The 19,702-nt window shown below is 36.6% G+C and overlaps 1 protein-coding gene across 3 annotated transcripts in view; it reads right to left on the bottom strand.

Annotated features, from left to right (window-relative positions):
- Nucleotides 1-19,702, bottom strand: part of gse1b (Gse1 coiled-coil protein b) — a 212,204-nt gene that overhangs the window by 141,545 nt on the left and 50,957 nt on the right. For all 3 annotated transcript variants that reach the window (XM_042774994.1, XM_042774993.1, XM_042774995.1), the window contains exon 2: nt 16,484-16,661. In XM_042774994.1, the coding sequence (XP_042630928.1) occupies nt 16,484-16,661 (178 nt within the window). The remainder of the gene's footprint in view (nt 1-16,483; nt 16,662-19,702) is intronic.

Genomic DNA, 19,702 nt, shown 5'->3' on the forward strand with positions numbered 1-19,702 from the left:
TAAAGTGCAAGTCTGAGCTGTTTCAACTGAAAGAAACGTGCACTGACTGATCTTAAAATATATCAGTGCTTTTGTTTTGTCTCAAGATGCCCACCAGTAATGTTTTTTTTTTCTTTTTTCTAAGGCACATTTATAAAAAAAAATACTTAAATGTCCTAATTGAACTATGGACTAATCCTGGCTTAGGCTAAACCCTGTCTGTGAAACCAGGCCTAAAAGTGCTGTACTTTTTATTTGGTAAAACATAAATGTGTTGAAACTGCTAATAATAAAAATCATAATTCCATATTTCTTTACCACAACAATCCAATAAATATAATAGCAGACTTCTATACTTCACAGCAGACAAAGCAATTTTGTCATTACTGTTCCAATACTAAAGAAGGGCACTGTATATATATATATACATAAGTGTTTTATATGTATACTTAAAAAAAAGAAAGTAAAAATAACTTGTTGAGTTTAACAGATGAATTAGAGTTCATATTTAGGGGTTAGTGGTTATAATTTGATTTCACATTGGTAAAAGTTTTTTGTTTTTATTATTATTATGTTGTTTTTTTATGTCCTGTTGTGACTTCCAGAGCTCAGACAGTGTATTTCCTGTCAGTCATCTCCCCATAATGAGATCAGGACAGAATCGGTTTTGATCTCCATGGAGACACGCGACATTAACCAGAGACAGAGCACAGGATGATGCTATAATATCATTAAATCATCTCTTGTGCTCGCAAACACACACACACACACACACACACACACACACACACACACACACACAGTCCTACCTTAATTTGTCACCATATTTTTACAGTGACTTTCGGGCAACCACAGCTACTGGTTTTTTTTATTTATTTATTTTTTTTTTTATAACTGTATAATTTTCTTAAGCAGAATTATATTACAAAGCATCTAGTGGTATAACTGCAGTGATTGTTATGAGTGTGATTGTTAATACGATGCACACAAAATCGAATTTCATCTTATCTTCCTCATATATGTCACACCCCTGAACTCATTATGTTGTGTTTTCCCTCCATGTGTTTCATGTCCCATGTTGATTGTGCCATTATGTTCAGATGTGTCTTGTCAATTACCCTTAAGTTGCATTCTGTTCAGTGTTTGGTTGTCTGGTGTCGTCGATGTGTATGTGTGTTTCTGCCTTCTCCCTATGGATTACCCCTATGTGGATTATTAAAGACTTTGTATCATCATCTTCCTCGTTACGTGCTTCTCTCCCGCACCACACTGTGACAATATCATTCTCATGTGACTTGGCCTTCTAATTTTTTACACTGTATTCACACGTCTGTGCACCTTGATGTCGACTGGAACACAGCTCACTCGGTCTCTAAAAAATGAGTTCATGATGATAATGAGCTGATAATATCATGATGAGCTCACCATGATAATTCCATATCAAGCATGTCAGAATTAATATGTTACACAAAATAATAAGGTGAAGAGTCACAGAGCATGGTTTTTGTCATTTATTTCCTCTGCAAGGGTTATAAATGACATGTCAGAGAGCTCTGATGCACAGGAAACTGGTGAGGAGAAGAAACTGATGGACTCTCTGCAGTAAATGCCCACCATCTTCTATGACATTGCCAAGATCACGATAATATTGTCAAATTATCAGTGCAGAGATGATGGGAGGTCAGAGTAAACCTCCATGAAAGTTAACATAACAGCTTTCACAAGAGTTTGTGTGCATTCAATAACGTCCTTTAACATTGAATGCACACAACAACACTGAACACTGTTTGTGGGTAAAACTGAAAGGTTAAGGGATTGGGTTCTGTATTTCACTAGGACTGTTTCAATAAAGAGAGCATTGTCACCTTTGTATAAGTGATAGTCTCGACTTTACCTCATCAGAGCTGTCATAAATACCACACACACACACACACACACACACACACACACACACACACACACACACACACACACACACACACACACACACACACACACACACAGTCAGTATCACTAAGGAGATCAATAGTTTAATCAATAATGAAATGCTGAGATTAACATCTTAACTAGAATCAGACGTCTGTTGTTAATGGTGGAGATGGCATGTCTAGAGGGTTGTGGAGTAACAGAATACATGAAGGAATTACTTTGAATTTTAATGTATGCTGTTAATATTTCGAATAAGACATTACTACATTCCTTTAGAGAGATACAGAAAAATATACTTCCAAAAAATGTTTAATCAAGTGTCCTATTGTATAGTTCTTTCAAGCTAAAAATAGAGTACACTTTCAGTCTGTGTTTTATGTACATACAGGAGATATACTCAAGCTGTAGCCTGTAGCCATCTGCATTATATTTAAGGCTTTGATAGTCTTCACTACTGTCACCATAAATGCCTCAATATATTCCTACAAGTGTATGTTCCAGCCATCCAACAATACATCCCTTTTCCAACCCACTTGTTCTATGTAGGGTCACAGGAATGCTGGAGCCCAGAAGTATACTTTCCCTCCTTCAATTTATAGCAAGTGAACGAGCGGCTCCTGGTGGTTTCATCACAATGTCACTTTGTAGGAAATTCTTTCCAGAAATGTCACCCTCTCTTTTCCTCAGTGGTGGAACCAGCTGCTAAACACCACCTGATCTGATGTCATCACAATTTTCAAGAAACAGCTGAAGACCACCTCTTCTGAAAGGCTTAGCTAATCCACAACCATAAAAAGTCACTTCCTATAAACTCAAAAAAAAACTATAATAAAATTGCTTGCTAAAACTCCTCTATAAGAGCTCAGAAAGAGATCGAAGGAGACACAAGAGGAAGTGTAGGAAAAAAACAAAACACTGTAATATCTGTATGACTCCCTCCTCTGTCTCTCTGTATGTGAGTGCATAAAGGGAATTAATTTCAGATCACTTGTGAGAAGTATTATTGTTACATTCAGCACCTCTCTTTCAAGTCACCTGCCCTCATAAAAAAAAATTTATTATGCCTACCAGAGCCTATTTCTAGTCATGACGGTCATGACAATCTTAAGAGAATGGAAGGGGTGATCACTCATTGGTGAACATACCAGTGCCTACCAGAGCCTATTTCTAGTATATAAATGTATACTTTTAAGTATACTTTAAGTATAACATTACCAAACTTTGAGTTCACAACTAGTTTACCTCTATGTTTGTAGTTTGTACTGCAATTATACTAAAAGTGAACTTATAGGTATAATGACAGTTTACTAATTAAATACTCTGTACACTTTAAAGTCTAGTCTCAGTAAACTACTAGTTTATTAGTTTTATACTGCAAGTATACTCATAAGTTTTCTTTAAGTGAACTTTACATCATACTTTAAGTATACAACTATGTCCCTATTTAGGTTTTAATTTATATATATTTCGTTATATGAATATCTGAAAACATCCAAAGAAAGAACAGGGTATCTGCTTGTAAACAAAAACATTTTATTCTAGCTCCATGCATTCTTTTTTAAATGCTTTAATGTGGGTAAGTTTCATAAAAAATAAAGAAATAACATTTTGAACAAAAAGCTGAAAAAAGGCTATGAATTAGATTCAGAATGATAATCAAAAAGTAGATGAAGTCGATCAACACCCCAAAGCTTGACTGTAATTAATCAGTTGACATTTTATTCCATAACGTTACAGTTTTTACATGTCATAATATCATATTACATTTTTAAATATCTTATTATCCTTTTTCTCCTTCACTTCTTCACTTTTTGGAAATTCTGTACAAATAAATTACAAAAGATGTGTACTAGCGCCCTCTACCATATAACAATGAAAACACGGATTCTAGGAGCACAAGTATAGTTCAAATATATTTAGACTTTTTGTAAGTATAAGTCAAGTATACTTAAATGTAATTTTAAGTATATTTCTGAGAAGTACATAAATCCCATTTTTGAGAAGTACATAAAAAGTAAACTAAAAGCATACTTTTCTATTTTTAGTTTAAAAGAAGTATACTAATAGCACACTTGAATAAACTTCTTTTTCGTAAGGGTTTGCAACAAATCAAAATTGTTGAATTGTACGAATTGTCACAAGACTGAATGGGTTGGAATCAGGAATTGGAGCCATTCGAGTCAGATTGGGAGGGGGCTGTAGAGTGGAGGTAGAGTTGTACAGGTTGAGGATTGTGACTGAAGAGAAGAAAGAGAGACAGAGGTGTGATGAGAGAATGAGCTGCTTGTGCTGTGCATAATCCTTCTCTCCCAGCTGGCCCCCATTAGCCAGGCTGGAGCCACCAGGCCAGATCACGTCACTCCTAATGCAGATGATGCTCTGCAGGGCACCAGTGCCGGGGGAGCCTTACTGACAATTTTAGTGACGAGGGAAACATAAACAAAATACATTAATACACCATCATCCTCAATGTACATAGAGCAGCACTTGGACAGAGAACCACAATGCCTGTCCCTTACAGCGATGCCTGAAGAGATTCATATATATAAACTGTAGAAAATATATTAATATGCTGTTCAGGGTTGTCCTGTCTATTGCGTTTCTGCTATTGAGCTGTATTATTCAATTAGCAAGCTGGGTTCGATCCTGGTGTCTCACTAGCCAACTCACAACAACTTGATTGTGGCTGAGGGAGTCTCACCTGTTTTTGATGAAATCTCACCCTCTTCAGTGAGAAGCTTGTCACACGAGTAGGGCAGAGAGGGCTGTCAGAATAATAACTGCTTGATTCTTTTCTTTTTTGTTTTTTTACACTTTTTTGAATTCTCAATCTTATAAAGCTCATTGAAACAAGAGCAGAAGCACTTAATGGAATGAAATAAGATGTAGGCCTAATTCATACAGTCACTTTACACTTTGAATATATGTGCATTTTTGAATGTATGTGCATTTCCATGGAAAACATATTTCTGTTTCAGTCTAATAAGCATAAAAATATATACAGTACAAAAAAAATTAATTACTGTATGTTTAGATCGAAAGTTTATCTCCTCTTATTTTCTATTTTGGGTGAAAATGTATTTTTATTGCTGATCTTATCATTCATTCATGAGCATGTCTTACATAAAACACAGAAGTCTAAATGTGTTTTCCAACTCTAAATTTTTACATTCTAATTTAAAGCTGCACTCTGTAACTTTTTTTGGTTAAAAATGATCCAAAATCAGTATTTGAGCAAGTACATAAACAGCCAGTGTTCAAAACTATCGCCTTACTTTAGACAGATTCAGACAGATTCACAACGGTAATCTTATAATAATGTTTTCTAATTTGAGTGGTACGGGTAGGATTTTGCGGGAAATTCGAGCATGCTGCTGAGTCATTACGTCACGTCTGTAAACATAAAGAATTTGTCCCGGCTAATTAGCTATGGCATGTTAGGATCCTGCAGGTGGAGGATCATTTATAGCCTTTTCTCACAGCAGCTAGAATAATTAAATGTGTCATTTTGAAGGCGGATTGTAATCCAGAAAGGATTATGTGTTTATGAAACACATATGAATGAATTTAAATTATATTCCAGTTTTAAATGTGCTTCTGATTACAGATAGCCTGGGATTACACAGTATCTGTATTTTAAAGATAACCAGTTCGAAGGGAGCATACTTTTCTTTTTGGGTTAAAATAATTTCTTAATATGAAATTCGAATGGTATGACAATTAGAGATTAGACTATACAGAAATTGAAATCTACACACTAATATACACTATACTCATAGTCACGCAATGCTGATGTTGTTAATATTAACAAAGGGAGAACAAAGTATAACAATAATAATAATTTGCACGGTTTGATGTGATATGAGCTAATCGATGATTTGATTAAATCACCATTGGTAGCACGATTTATTGTAATGCTTTTTTCCTCAGAACAAACATGGCAGACTTGTTACTTACTTGTTCAGATGACAATATACGGTGAAAAGTCTTATTTGGGTCATATATTCCAAGACGTAGGCTAGAATCTGTGATTACTAAACATAGGATTTACACCGGTGCGGTGACTGACTGCCACACATACTCTTCAAAATAACAAACCATCTCTGGTTTTCAAACAGAGATGCCGACAAAGAGGAAAAACTTACGGACTGCAGCTTTAACTCTAAACTATTTAAATTATTGGATCGAAACAACACAACACAATAACAAAGTAAACTTGAATGTTATTTGGCCTACACAGAGATTATGCAACAACAGAATATCTGAGTGAAAGGCTGTAAATTAACAAGAAAGTACAGACTGAGCAATCACACTCTGACTCCTGTGAAAATGAGATATTGACAGAACGGGATGCCCAAAGAGAGCTGGATTGGATCATACTGTAGCCAAGGGGATGTAGACCAACACTTTCACACCAGCTGTCATAACAACAATGAAAAAATTAGGAAAAAATACCAACAATAAACAACAATTATCACCAATTACACAAAAAAAAAAAACAATAAACAACAACAATAATATTTTAAAAAAAAAAAAACAAGCAAACAAACAAACAAGAAAACTGGATATTTCTTTTCAGTGGAATAGGTGCTTGTGAATTACTGCACAACTGGGAATATTTGCATGAAAGGAGCAAATGCACACATATGAAAAGATAAAGAGACTACACACATTCCTATCAAACCGTCTTGTGAATGGCAGCTACTACTTTGTTTTTTTTCTGTGTAATAAAGATGAAGTTGGCAAGGAAGCCAGCATCTCTGACCCACAAAGAGAGTGTAAGTGTATGTCATGTGTGAAGGCAGGGGAGATACAGGGCACATGCCAAAAGGATGAGGAAGACATGCTTTTAAAATTCCCAATAGAAATAATACAAGGAAAGCTACTTAACAGAACTCAAAGAGGAGAGAATCATGAACTTGCCAGGTTTTTGTCAGCTGTGTGTCAGCTCTCTGCCTCATAAAGAATATAAGTACTGGGTCTAAAATAGGGGAAAAACCATGACTAGCCAGAGGATGATGAACTTCCAACAAAAATAAAATAAAAAGAATAACACCTCTCAGAGTTTGCTTAATCCTTGACCAAAGCAAAGCAGAAATGCTAAATATCTACAGTTCACAAAACTGCAAGAGACGTCATGACGTCTCTTACTGAAAGATGACTAGATTTTCTTTTATAACTTAAAGGGGTCATATGATGTTGTTAAAAAGAACATTATTTTGTGTATTTGGTGTAATGCAATGTGTTTACGCGGTTTAAGGTTCAAAAAACACATTTTCCATATAATGTACATTATTGTTTCTCCTCTATGCCCCGCCTTTCTGAAACTTGTCGATTTTTACAAAGCTCATCGTTTTGAAAAAGCGAGGTGTGCTCTGATTGGTCAGCTATCCAGTGCGTTGTGATTGGCCGAATGCCTCAACCGTGTGACAGAAATGTTACGCCCCTTAACATACTATGCAGTCTCCCAGGCCAGCAGCACAAGACTCAGTCCAGCTGCTCTGCTCGTGCACATGCCATCATTGGTTCTCTTTAAGCAGTCAATGTACTGTTAGGAGTAACTGAATAACTCGGGATATTGGTTTATTTCGTGTCAGAGGGATTGTAAGGCACGTTTATAAATCGAATATCTTAAGCAATTTGTGGATTAGTGCGTACTGGAGACGCGAACCACTTGGTGAACTGGTTTGACCGGTTCACTAAGAAGATCCGGTTAAATAGAAAGATTTGTTTGCAGACATCACTAGATGAGACAAAACCAATAAAACCCATTACAAACAAGGCATTTGTTGCATCCAGTGGGGACATAATTACTGATTATAATGACTTATACTGTCTTTTTATGCGTTGCATTGTGTATCATGCTGCGTAAACATAAAACCATGTCTGCATTTGTCTGCATTTGTGATCCGAGAAACAACAAGCCTACTCTACTGCTCAAAACTCGCGTTTGAATCATCATTGAATCATCTGCACCTCTGTGAAGTCAAAACTACACACAAATAAATACAATGGCATACATTTTTCAAACAAGGTTTGAAGAAAACTCCTCTGACTCCTCCTCCTTGTATGTTTTGAAAAAAAAAGGTCATAGATCAAGTATTCAGTGAAAATCACAGAAAACACCACATATAAAAATAACAAATAAATACAATGGCATACATTTTTCAAACAAGGTTTGAAGTATTCAGTGAAAATCACAGGCACGTTTATCTCTAAAAATAAAGATAAATGGGGAGATATACAAGACACCCCAGAGTAGATGGATAGATCCTTCCTTCTGAAGAAAGGTTTATGGTTTAATCTGTCCAGTCAGCAATATGAGAACAATGTATGGTTAGACATTCCTCAATTATACACTACTTTATGGCTTAAACTACACTCTCTCTTTTTGCCAAAACAAATTACTGTTGGCTGCAGTGAGAAACCCACAAAATTCAATGGAAATCATGCAAACTTTGATTAACCAATCCATTTCCCCAAATCATTGTGGCTGCTTTGGAAACACCCCCACTGAGCGATTGATTTCATCTTTGCTTGCTTAAAACACCTCCGTAAGGTCATATGCCAACTCAATGTGAAAGAAAATAAGGCCAGCTGATGGGTTTCTGCTCACATCCAACATCACTGACTGGATTTTGTTACCATGGATGGCAGCGGTCCAAACAACATAAGGAATAAGTACAGTCCAAACATGGTCCCTTTAGGAGCCACTGAGCTGCCGCAAAGCAGACTTGTGGCTCAACAGTTCTGCTAACACAGTTTGTATCAAATACAGAAACACAAACATGCTATAGTGTCTGTTAGGGGAATCTAAGCAGTCCTGGAGAAACTAATAACACTGGAGTTTGGCCCAAGCCACTGTCTCCAGCTTAATTCCTCTATCCTCCGGCCACAGCGTATACCACCACACACACACTTAGTTAACTTTATTTCTTAACTTTGCTCCAGATGAGCTGTGGAAAAAGAAGGCAGTGATTTGGCATTCCACCAACCACAGCACTGCCAAGAGACTAAAAGAGTACACACGACTCCAGCGGCATTTTTGTCACACACATGCAGAGAAACAGACACACTTTGCTCTTGACACTATGCCTCTCTCACAAGTTCATCACTGTCACCTAAGCTGCTCTCATCTCCTGTCAGAAAAAGAGTAGAGAAACACACAGAGTACACTTTCAATTGTGTACACACCCCTTTATTTGTGTGCTTTCTTCATCTTTCACTCTTCCTGAGGAAAGCCCCAGACGTCGAGTAGCAAGGCTTTTATTTGCACAGTCCAAATACATTGAGGCTGTGCCGAGGCTGGTTCCTGTTACATTACTGATGATCATTTGGGCTTGCATGTGGTATTATACAATATTTAATCAAAATGTATATCAGCCTCTGTGTTGCATGTACTTTTCCACCTCTTCTGGACTGCTCAGTGTCATGGTACAGTCTCCATGCGTGAGAAGCAGTCGAGCTGGAAAGATGATCCTGTGCGGATTAATTCCCTTGTCACGTAGCTTTTGACAAACTGCATCGTAGTTTCTCTGCTTTCTGTGGACCTCAGCAGATAGATCAGGGAAAAAAACTGAGGTTGTGATCTTGATGGTTCCCTTAGCCCTAGCAGCCCTCAGTATCCACTCTTTCTGCTTGAAGTTAAGGAACCTTATTATGAGTGTACTTGGTGACGCTTTTCCATTTCATATATTGTGGCCTTGACTAGAACTGGGTATCCGATGAGTGAGAGGCAGGATAGATCTATCTCCAAAATCTCTGGCAGCCACTTTTCCAAAAAAAGGCACATGCATGCATTCCCTCCTCCTTCTCTGGGAGACCAACCAATATTCCTCTGACTTCGATTTCATCTGCATCTTCAATGAATTACCTCTAGTCTTTAATTGAACAATCTCGTCTTCTTTCCCTGAGATTCCGTCATTCTTTTTGTAACCTCTGTGACTGCTGAAAAAAACCTCATCAATCTTAACAATGAAAAAACTAGTCAAACACTGACTCGTTTTTCGACTCCTTTAAATGCCTTCATTATATTGGCATTAGCCTAATATTATTAGCAACAGAGACATCACTGTCATCTTCTTCCCCTTTCTCATTGTGTTCATTAGAGCTCTCAAGATCTGAGGGTACATTTTGAATTTCAGTGTCCAGTTTTCCTTGACTTTTAATCTTCTTCTGCAATGGCATAACTGCAACAGGTATTTTACTAATCTCACCAATATTAATAAAGTGTTATAAGTTGTTTTGAAAAGGATTAATTTACAATTAATGCAAGATGGTTTGAAACCGCACTCCGAATCCATAACCGAAAGTCTGTCACATGTAAATTCTGGTTTAAACATTGAGCATTTTAATAATTATCTGATATATCCTTTAACCTCAAACATCTAGCCTAATGATAACTCAAGTTTAAACAAAGATTTCCTGTAAAGGCCCATTCATTCATAGACGTAAACTGATCTTTAAATATTAATCTCATTTAAACTCACATACAAATACTGTTCAAATATTGATTTAAACTCACCTTTAAATATTGATCTCATGTAAATGCATCTTTAATGTTTAGGTTCAGTGATTTTAGTCTGATGGCAATGTATAGGTCCCTTTCTATGCAATTAAGTGAAATAGCCGAACATAAATGATTAAAAATTCTAATTTTAGAAGGAAATTTCAGACAGCACTTAGAGGCCTTTGCATCTGAACTCTTCATATATAAACACACACACATAGATAATGTTCTCTCAGGTCCACTTATAATGTTAGTAAGATATTTTCAAAAACATCAATTTAGAAGTAATAGGCTATTTTTTTAATCTTTCATTCAAGACTAGAAGTAAATGCCCACTTCTATGGTAACAGATTTGCACACTGAAATAATGGTAGGATGCTGCTGTGATATACACTGAAAACAAAGTGTGTTGGTTAGTGCATTTTGGTTAAAAATGTATGTAAAAATGTACACAGTACATAGAACTGGTGACAGATGGTAAAAACATTTTTACGCCTTTGTGTTGCGGATCTACTATAGTTGCAATGCATCATCTTTTTTTCAGTCTCTCTGAAAAGGCTGCATCGAACTGTCTTGTTTTAATGAGTCAACAGTAAAATGAAGCGAACAACTGAACAGCGTCTAACTGACATGGTCTGGAACATTCTTTCCTAATGTTACACCGTGTCTACACCGGACGCCAGGGGAACACTCATATCCTTTGTAAACACATTGTTAAGATCAAAGAAAATGTAAAATGCTAAGTTTTTCCACATCTTGGCACTGCACATTTTTTAATTCTCTGAGGCATCACTATTGTTTTGTTGCTTGAGTAATCCCGTTTTTGCCTCTCTCCTATATTTACTCACCTCCTACTACATGCGTGAATGATGTAGAAGTAGGCATTGCAGAGGTTGTCTTTCATCACACTATTACATCATACTGAGACACAATACAAAACTACTGTAGTTGTTTTTGCTGCTTGGTTTCAATAAAAGCTGGGTTCTCAAGCTTGCAGGGTGTTTTTTTAGTACAATGACCTCTAGTATTTTAAAAGATCAATTTCAATTCATGACCCCTTTAGAGATTAAGATTAGATCAGTATGAAGATTAAGATCAGTATGAAACTCTTTATGAATTTAAACACATTTACAAGGAAGGAAGAAACTGCTGCTCCCATGAAAGTTGCTCGGGAGCCGAGCAGGTTAGCCGTGTAAATTGTCATGTTGATGAACACTAATCTACCTTCTTGAGCCCGAAAAACCTGAGTTTGTTCAAACTAAACTAAAACTTACCTTGATATCCACTAAAACTAGATTAATGAAACAGGCCACTAAACATATTTTTTTTTTTGCTGTGATGAAATTTCACATACTGAAGCTCTGAAGTAAGGCACCTCTCAGTAACCACTTGATCGAGTTTGTGTTGTTTCTGAGTGGGTTCTTCCATTTTAGTGGCCACAAATAAACATTAACAAGAATTTACCACCCACTCTCATACTGACTGAGGATTATGATGGCAGCATATCTAGCTCTGTTTTAATATTACTTTGAGTAATGCCATAAACAATGACTAAAACACAAACACACATACTTCACCATAACAGAAAGTTTTCCATGTTTCCTAAAAAAATAGCAAATTTGTCTGGCACTTGAACAAGTTGCCTTTGAAATGGCTGCTTTAGTTGACTGCTGTTAAGTTGCCAGATTGTTGCCTCTCATAGAATGACAACCAATTAAATACAGCAAATAACATGTCAAACATACTGAATGTATTGCATTTTCACAAGAACCACATTAAGATCTAGAGAACTGTAAAAGAAATTGGGCAAATAGAATTTTACCATAGGCTGTGTTTACACTTGGCATTAATATGAGACCTGTATCCGGATGTTGTCCACATACACATTGAAAAGACAAGTGTAAACATGCTTCTGATCAGAATGTGTGTCCTGTGTGTCCTGGTCCAGAGGTAGAAGAGGACACATTTTAATCGGATCTCAGTGTAATGTAAACACAATCTAGCCATCATGTCTGCATTCGCGGGTTGACGTCGTGCAAAACCCCGCACCCTCTCTCCTGAACTGTCAGAAGACTTATTTAAATATTGTGCGGGAAAGAGAGATCCAATCTGTTATCCAGATAGAGAAGTCACTTGAAGTTGCCAAGTGTAAATGTGCCGTGTCCTGATTGACTGATGATCCAATCTGCTTGATTGGATTACGGTGATCGCATGGAAATGCAGCCATAGAGATGGCACTTCCTGTCCATCATGTGTCTCTCCTTCATTATGTTTCTGCTTGCAGGGCTGTTTAACACTCGTAGATACCTAGATTGTCTTATCTTTTTTCACTGACCTTATCCAAAAAAAGAAGCAATGTTATGTCCTACATGTTGTTTAGGTCACTATGATATAGTTTGCTTAGAAAACACCTTCAGTCTGTGGTCAGAGCCAGTATAATCATCTCTGACACAATCAGACAGTTTGTGTGTGTGCTGATTCACAGGACTGTGGTCAGACACATCTTAGATAGACACAAACTCATTCTTCCCCCTCCCTCTCTCTACTTCCTGTGTGAAACTGGCCTCCTCTCCTCCTGCAGTGTGCTCCTCTATTATACTGTCAAAGTGCTGCATGAGCTGCAAAGCACATGATTTGTTCCAGACATCAATCTCCTAAAACCCAGAGTCCAAGTGTTTCTGGACCCCTCTGTCTCTGTCATGTTTATGTGTACTAAAAGTTTTTTTTTTTTTTTTTTTACATACTGGTAAAAAAATATAATTTAAAATGTATAGCCTGAATGCACTGTAAGTCGCATTGGATAAAAGCATCTGCTAAGTGCATAAATGTAAATGTAAATGTAGTACATGTCATCAGAATACGGGATTTGACCAGTCATTTGCTTTCTGTTTAGACACACACAGTTACAGCAGTGTAACCACACATTTCCGGATGTTTAAACGTGATTAAATGAGACTCTCTACAAAAAGCGAGTTTGCTTGCAATCTCTCTTTGGTGGAGTAATGGCATCATGATCTAAAAATAACGTGTAACTGATCAATCGGTTCACTTCCACTGAAAGGAAAATGCGAAGCACACATTTTGCATCTAGCATTTACTGAGAATATATCTAAATAAAACTGGAGATATTTAATAAGATTTAAAAAAAAAAAAAAAAAAAAGCTAAGTGCTAAATGAAGATCAAATGTTAAAGGTTCTACATTATTTCTTACATTTACTACATTTGTGACCCTGGACCACAAAACCAGTCTTAAGTCGCTGGGGTATATTTGTAGCAATAGCCAAAAATACATTGTATGGGTCAAAATTAATGATTTTTCTTTTATGCCAAAAATCATTAGGATATTAAGTAAAGAACATGTTCCATGAAGATATTTTGTAAATTTCCTACTGTAAATATATCGAAACCTAATTTTTCATTAGTAATATGCATTGCTAAGAGCTTCATTTGTACAACTTTAAAGGCACTTTTCTAAATATTGTGATTTTTTTGCGTCCTCAGATTCCAGATTTTCAAATAGTTGTATCTCGGCCAAATATTGTCCTATCCAAGCTTATTTATTCAGCTTTCAGATGATGTATAAATCTCAATTTTGAAAAATTTACCCTTATGACTGGTTTTGTGGTCCAGGGTCACATTTATTATTGATTAAATTAAATTCGATGTTTTAAATTATTATGCTGATAACATCTGATGTGTTATGACAAAAATGAATAAATTAGATTAAAATGCAAAACTTGTAATGGTATATAATTAATTCTTAAAAAAAAAAATTATGAAACATTGCAATATTATAAATTATTTATCTGTGCACATCATTACTTTTTTAAAATTCATGTGCCCTCATAATCTTTAATCAAAAAGATTGTTTTTTCAGCAGATTTTTTTTCTTCTCACAGTGTGAGTGTTCAGAGGAACAGGTCAACACTTGAATGGTAGACTGGGACATAAGAAACACTTCTCAGCTGCACAAATATGCATGGACCTTTCAGGCTGTTTGAACAGAACCTGATAAAATGTGTGGTTTAAATAATACATGAATAACCTTAATGTAATTTTAAGGGTAGACAAGGGTAGAGATGCTTCAGGGGAGTGGGTGGCACAATTTTCTGCTGACCCAGAGAGGGCAGATCCTCACCCAACTACATTTCAGAGATGTGTCAGCCCCAATACTCTAAAATAAGACAATGGCAAGAAGAGCTGCAGGCTAATACAAAACAATAGAGAGAGACAGTTAGAGAAAGAGACAGATTATGTGTACAGATTATAGAAGAGACGAGTGATGTTTCCACATAAACACATTTGATCAGTTCATTGATCATCACTGATTAACCCTATTCACAAAACATCTTAAGGCGAAAAGTAGCTCATAACTCGCTGATTTAGGAGAAAATCTTAAAAATAATGGGTGTGTTCTAAATTTAGGACTCCTAAATTTTTGCTCTAAGAGTATTTCACAAAATGTTTTAGCTCTAAAACTAGCTACGAAATCTGTAAAAGGTTAGGAGAAGTGAAGAGGACTCCTAAGTCAATAAGATCAAACCACATATTATCCTAAAATGGCTGTTGCCTGCAATCTGAATGTAATTTTTTAAAAAACATTTAAAAATAATAAGATTATAAAAAAATTTAAAAAACTTAACGCCTTTGGTTTTGGAGGTTATCCCAACTCGAAATTTTCCTTTGATTATATCCTTGTTTTCATTAACCAGTTGGGCAAGAAGTAACAGCTGTTCTTGTGTCCATTTTTATTTTATTTTATTTTTTTACATTTGCATGTATTACTATGCCATGATTATTCTACTCTGTTAAGTTAAAAGGCTGTTTACATGCATATTCACTAATTGTTTATGAGAAGCATACATGTAAGAGGCTGACAGTTACCTGAACATATACTTCTTTAATCAGTGACACTTAGCCTGCATTTGAATGTGGCAACATTTTTATTTTTAAACCTTTATGTATGGCAACATCGTGCTCTACAATATTTCTATGACTAAATCTCAGACAGAGACTATCAGCCAATCACTGTGTGCATAATTAATAGGCACGCTGACATCATCCATAGCAATGAGGTCAACCCAGGCCTTACTCTTAGCTCAAGACTTCTCTCTATTCCTTAGTAAAAGTTTGTATCAGCAGCTTTGTGAATAAGTTTTAATAGAAAACTCTTAGCTAAAAACTTAACCACCAGAGTCAGAGTGTTCACAAATATATCAAAATATTAAATATATATTTTCAAACCCATTACCTCAGGGGTGTCCATTCCTGTTCCTCAAGAACCCAGATACTGATCTGGTCTCTGATCTGTATGATCTATTTTGATCCAAGTATAGCTACTGTTGTACAAGATTATTACAGTTTCATCAAGCATTAGTTCATTCACACTTCCATCATTTACAGGAAGTACCACACCTAACTAAAAATTAGTCTCTTCTCCATTTCTATCCATTTTAAAGTCTTCTGTACAGTTCCAATTTCCAGCCATTAAAGTACTACACTGTTAATTTTGTCACATTGATAAATTATATGCTTAATTATTACACACATTTCACATTTATCCAGTCATGGGATGTTTTACCAAACTCACAATTTTATTTTTTACACGTTTTTTTTTTCTTCTCAGCCTTAATTACCTGGCCAGACCATTTGCCTACATCTTGAGTTGCATTGTTAACATCACACTAATACTTGCTTGAGCCTTGCTTGTGACAAATAATCTATTTATGTCCAACACTCAAAACATAATAAAAAATAATCGTTAATCTTATTCATCAGGAAGACTGACACTGTTTTACTCATCCTCAATGCTAAGGTTGTTTTCAAAACCAGTTTGTTTCCCCACTGCCAGCAACATATCCTCCAATGAAACACCCAACAAGCTTCGGCACATATTTGACTATGGTTGAGTCAAAGAGATGGCAAGAAATATGTATAACAGACAACAGAAAAATTATCTTTCTTCACCAACACAGCATCCAACACATCTATATCTTGCAAGAAGGGAAGGGAGTCATTAAAATGAGAGGAAGAGGAAAGACAAGTTTGGACTCAAGAAAACTCACCAGGCACTGAGATATCTGCCTTTTCCACTTTCAGGCTGCACAGTGGTGAGGTGCCAGAGGTCTTTCTGGTTTCAAGTGATGTAGTGTGGTCTTGCTCTGACACTTCTGCCACAGTGACCATTAGAGGTCTGTCCTCTGCATCCTTACTGCTGCTGGCTGACTCCTCCACCATCAATGCCTGAAATGAACATTTTAAATTAATGATCAAGGTCTTAAAAGAAACAACACAGTTTTGTACACTTTTGTAACACTTATAATATTAATCAAGGTTTCTTGCTCACAGACTTTAGTTTTTCATTACAAATTTTGACCAAATTTCTGACCCTTAGGATTATACAGGTTGTACAGGTTCAGTTGTCCCCACTTTTTGGTGGCTATTGTAAAATGGGTCATTAAATGGAAAATCAAAACGTCCTTCATATTTACACATATAAGAGGTTTCTCTACAATAAAAACATAACTCCCCAGTTAAAAATATGAGTTCTTGATTTCCACCCTCAAAAGGAAAGATTTGAACCTGCCTCATTTGTGACGTCACAAGACCACGGGTAAATGACGTCTGTTATGATTGCTCTTCACATGTGCCAAAGGAGTTTTGTTGGTTGCTTATAATCACTTTTGATAACCAACTATCAAATGTAGACCATTAATCGCTCCCACAAAGAATATGTGGCTGTACAACTCTGCAGAAATCTTAGGTTACATATCATCTGGCCCTTGCATGCTCATTTGTAAAATTATGTTGGCTTATTTTATAATTTTAGCTATCAACAAGATTAAAATGCCTTCAGTTCCATTTAATACATTCTACCATGGTGAAATTAATATCCAATTTTTTTCCAATATTTCATACAACTTTAAAACATATTCTGTTTGTGCCTGCACATAAGTAAAGATCAATGCTGTGATGAAGAAAGCGTGCTCTAATTGTGTAAGACTTCTATATACTGTCAACTCTCAAACAGTGTTGATAGCCACATGATGAAACATCTCCTCAGCAGGCAGAGTGCTGACTATACTGATAGGCCCTGTCAGCTGCGCCACTGTTTTTAGCAGCTGTCTTTACTTTGATTTCTGGGGAACGATGAAAGTCTCATTTTTTTCATGTGCCAGTGCCCAGATATGAGACAGACTGCTCATAGATCCATCAGATGAACAAGAAAGACAGAGGAAAAGGAGATTTTGAACAGCACCAGTAGGTGAGGACTGATGATGAGATGAGATGCTGTCTGACCACAAAAGGAAGGTGAGATGCTGACAGTGAGGAAACAGGGGATCCCAGAGAAAAATGTATTGTTCACTGGTTGCTCTACCTAAGCTCGGGAGACTAAATGAATGATGAGGTATCATATCATTAAGGGGGGCAGCTGTGGCCTAATGGTTAGAGAGTTGGCCCTGTTACCCGAAGGTCGCAGGTTCGAGTCTCGGTTCTGGCAGAAGTTGTAGGTGGAAGGGAGTGAATGAACAGTGCTCTCTTCCACCCTCAATACCCATGGCTGAAGTGCCCTTGAGCAAGGCACTGAACCCCCAGTTGCTCCCCGGGCGCTGGATATAGCTGCCCACTGCTCCGGGGGTGTGTTCTCTTCTCACTGCTGTGTGTGTGCACTTGGATGGGTTAAATGCAGAGCACCAATTCCGAGTATGGGTTACCATACTTGGCAAATGTCATGACTTTCACTTTCATATCGATCACAAGTACAGTATGGAGTACCACAAGGCTCAGTACTAGGGCCATTGCTTTTCATGCTTTGCATGTTACCCTTGGGAGATATCATCAAGAAACATGGTGTTACCTTCACTGTTATGCTGATGATACTCAGCTCTATATATTTTTCGTGGCCAGATGAAACATAACAATTTGCAAAACAAACGGAATGCATAGCTGAAAAAAAAATTGGGTGACTAATAAATTCCTACTGCTAAATTCTGAAAAAAATATTGGATCAAAACCTCCACATGTAGTACTTGGAACACTGTCTAACACTTGATGGCTGTGCTGTTAATTCTTCTTCATAAGTTAGGAACCTAGGTGTGCCATTTGATAGCAATCTTTCATTTGAAAACCATGTTTCTAGCATTTGTAAAACCGCATTTTTCCATCTTAAAAATATATCTAAATTATGCTCTCAATGTCAAATGCATAAACGTTAATTCATGCATTTATGACCTCAAGGTTAGATTATTGTAATGATTTACTGGGTGGTTGCTCTGCACTTAATAAACTCCAGGTTGTCCAAAATGCAGCAGCTAGAGTTCTTACTAAAACCAGGGAGTACGAACATATAAGCCCAGTTCTGTCAACTATGCACTGGCTCCCTATTGAACATCATATGCATTTGCTGCATTATGCTAATTTGCATTGCATTACGCTAATTACTTATAAAGCCTTGAATGATTTAGATCCTTAAAACTTGAGCGAGCTCATATCGCATTATTGTCCTTCACATCTGCTGCGATCTCAAAACTCTGGCCATTTGATAATACCTAGAATATCAAAATCAATTGTGGGTGGCAGATCCTTTTCCTATTTGGCAGCCAAACTCTGGAACAATCTACCAAGCATTGTAGCGTTACCTAGCAAACACACTCTGTCAGTTTAAATCTAGATTAAAGACCCAACTCTTTAACCTAGCATACACATAATACACTGTAGGCTGCATTAATTAGGTCAACTGTAACCAGGAGCACTTCCCACAACACCCGATGTACTCTATATCGTAAGAAGAATGGCATTTATGCTGATATTAGTCTCTTTCATTCTTATGGTCAGCGGAGACCATGTCAATTAGATCTGCCCCAGAGACAGATCCCCTGCAAAGACCTAGTCATGCTGACAACCAGTGGTGGCTGGTGAATACTTTTCTATGTATTTTCTATACATATATGCATAACTTCAAGACAAGCTGCAATATCAAACAGGACCCCAGGAAGACACCAACAGACCACTATACCAGTCGCCTTAACCTGACTGTATAAAAATATATTCCGATCCATTCGGAATTATTTAACAGAGCAAATCACAAATTTATAAAGTAAATACAAATATTCAGAATTTGTCGAATATGGCAATCTGAAGGCAGCTGCAGCATGACCAGTGAACAGTTTCTCTGTCAGAGTGAGTGTTTGTGTCTGTGTTTGAATGTCTACATAAACAAAACTGACAACTCAAAAAAAAAACTAAAACACACTTCTACAAACACTGTCCATTAAAAACCACAC

This window comes from Cyprinus carpio, chromosome A18 (genome assembly GCF_018340385.1).
Source record: "Cyprinus carpio isolate SPL01 chromosome A18, ASM1834038v1, whole genome shotgun sequence".
Classification (NCBI taxonomy): Eukaryota; Metazoa; Chordata; class Actinopteri; order Cypriniformes; family Cyprinidae; genus Cyprinus; species Cyprinus carpio.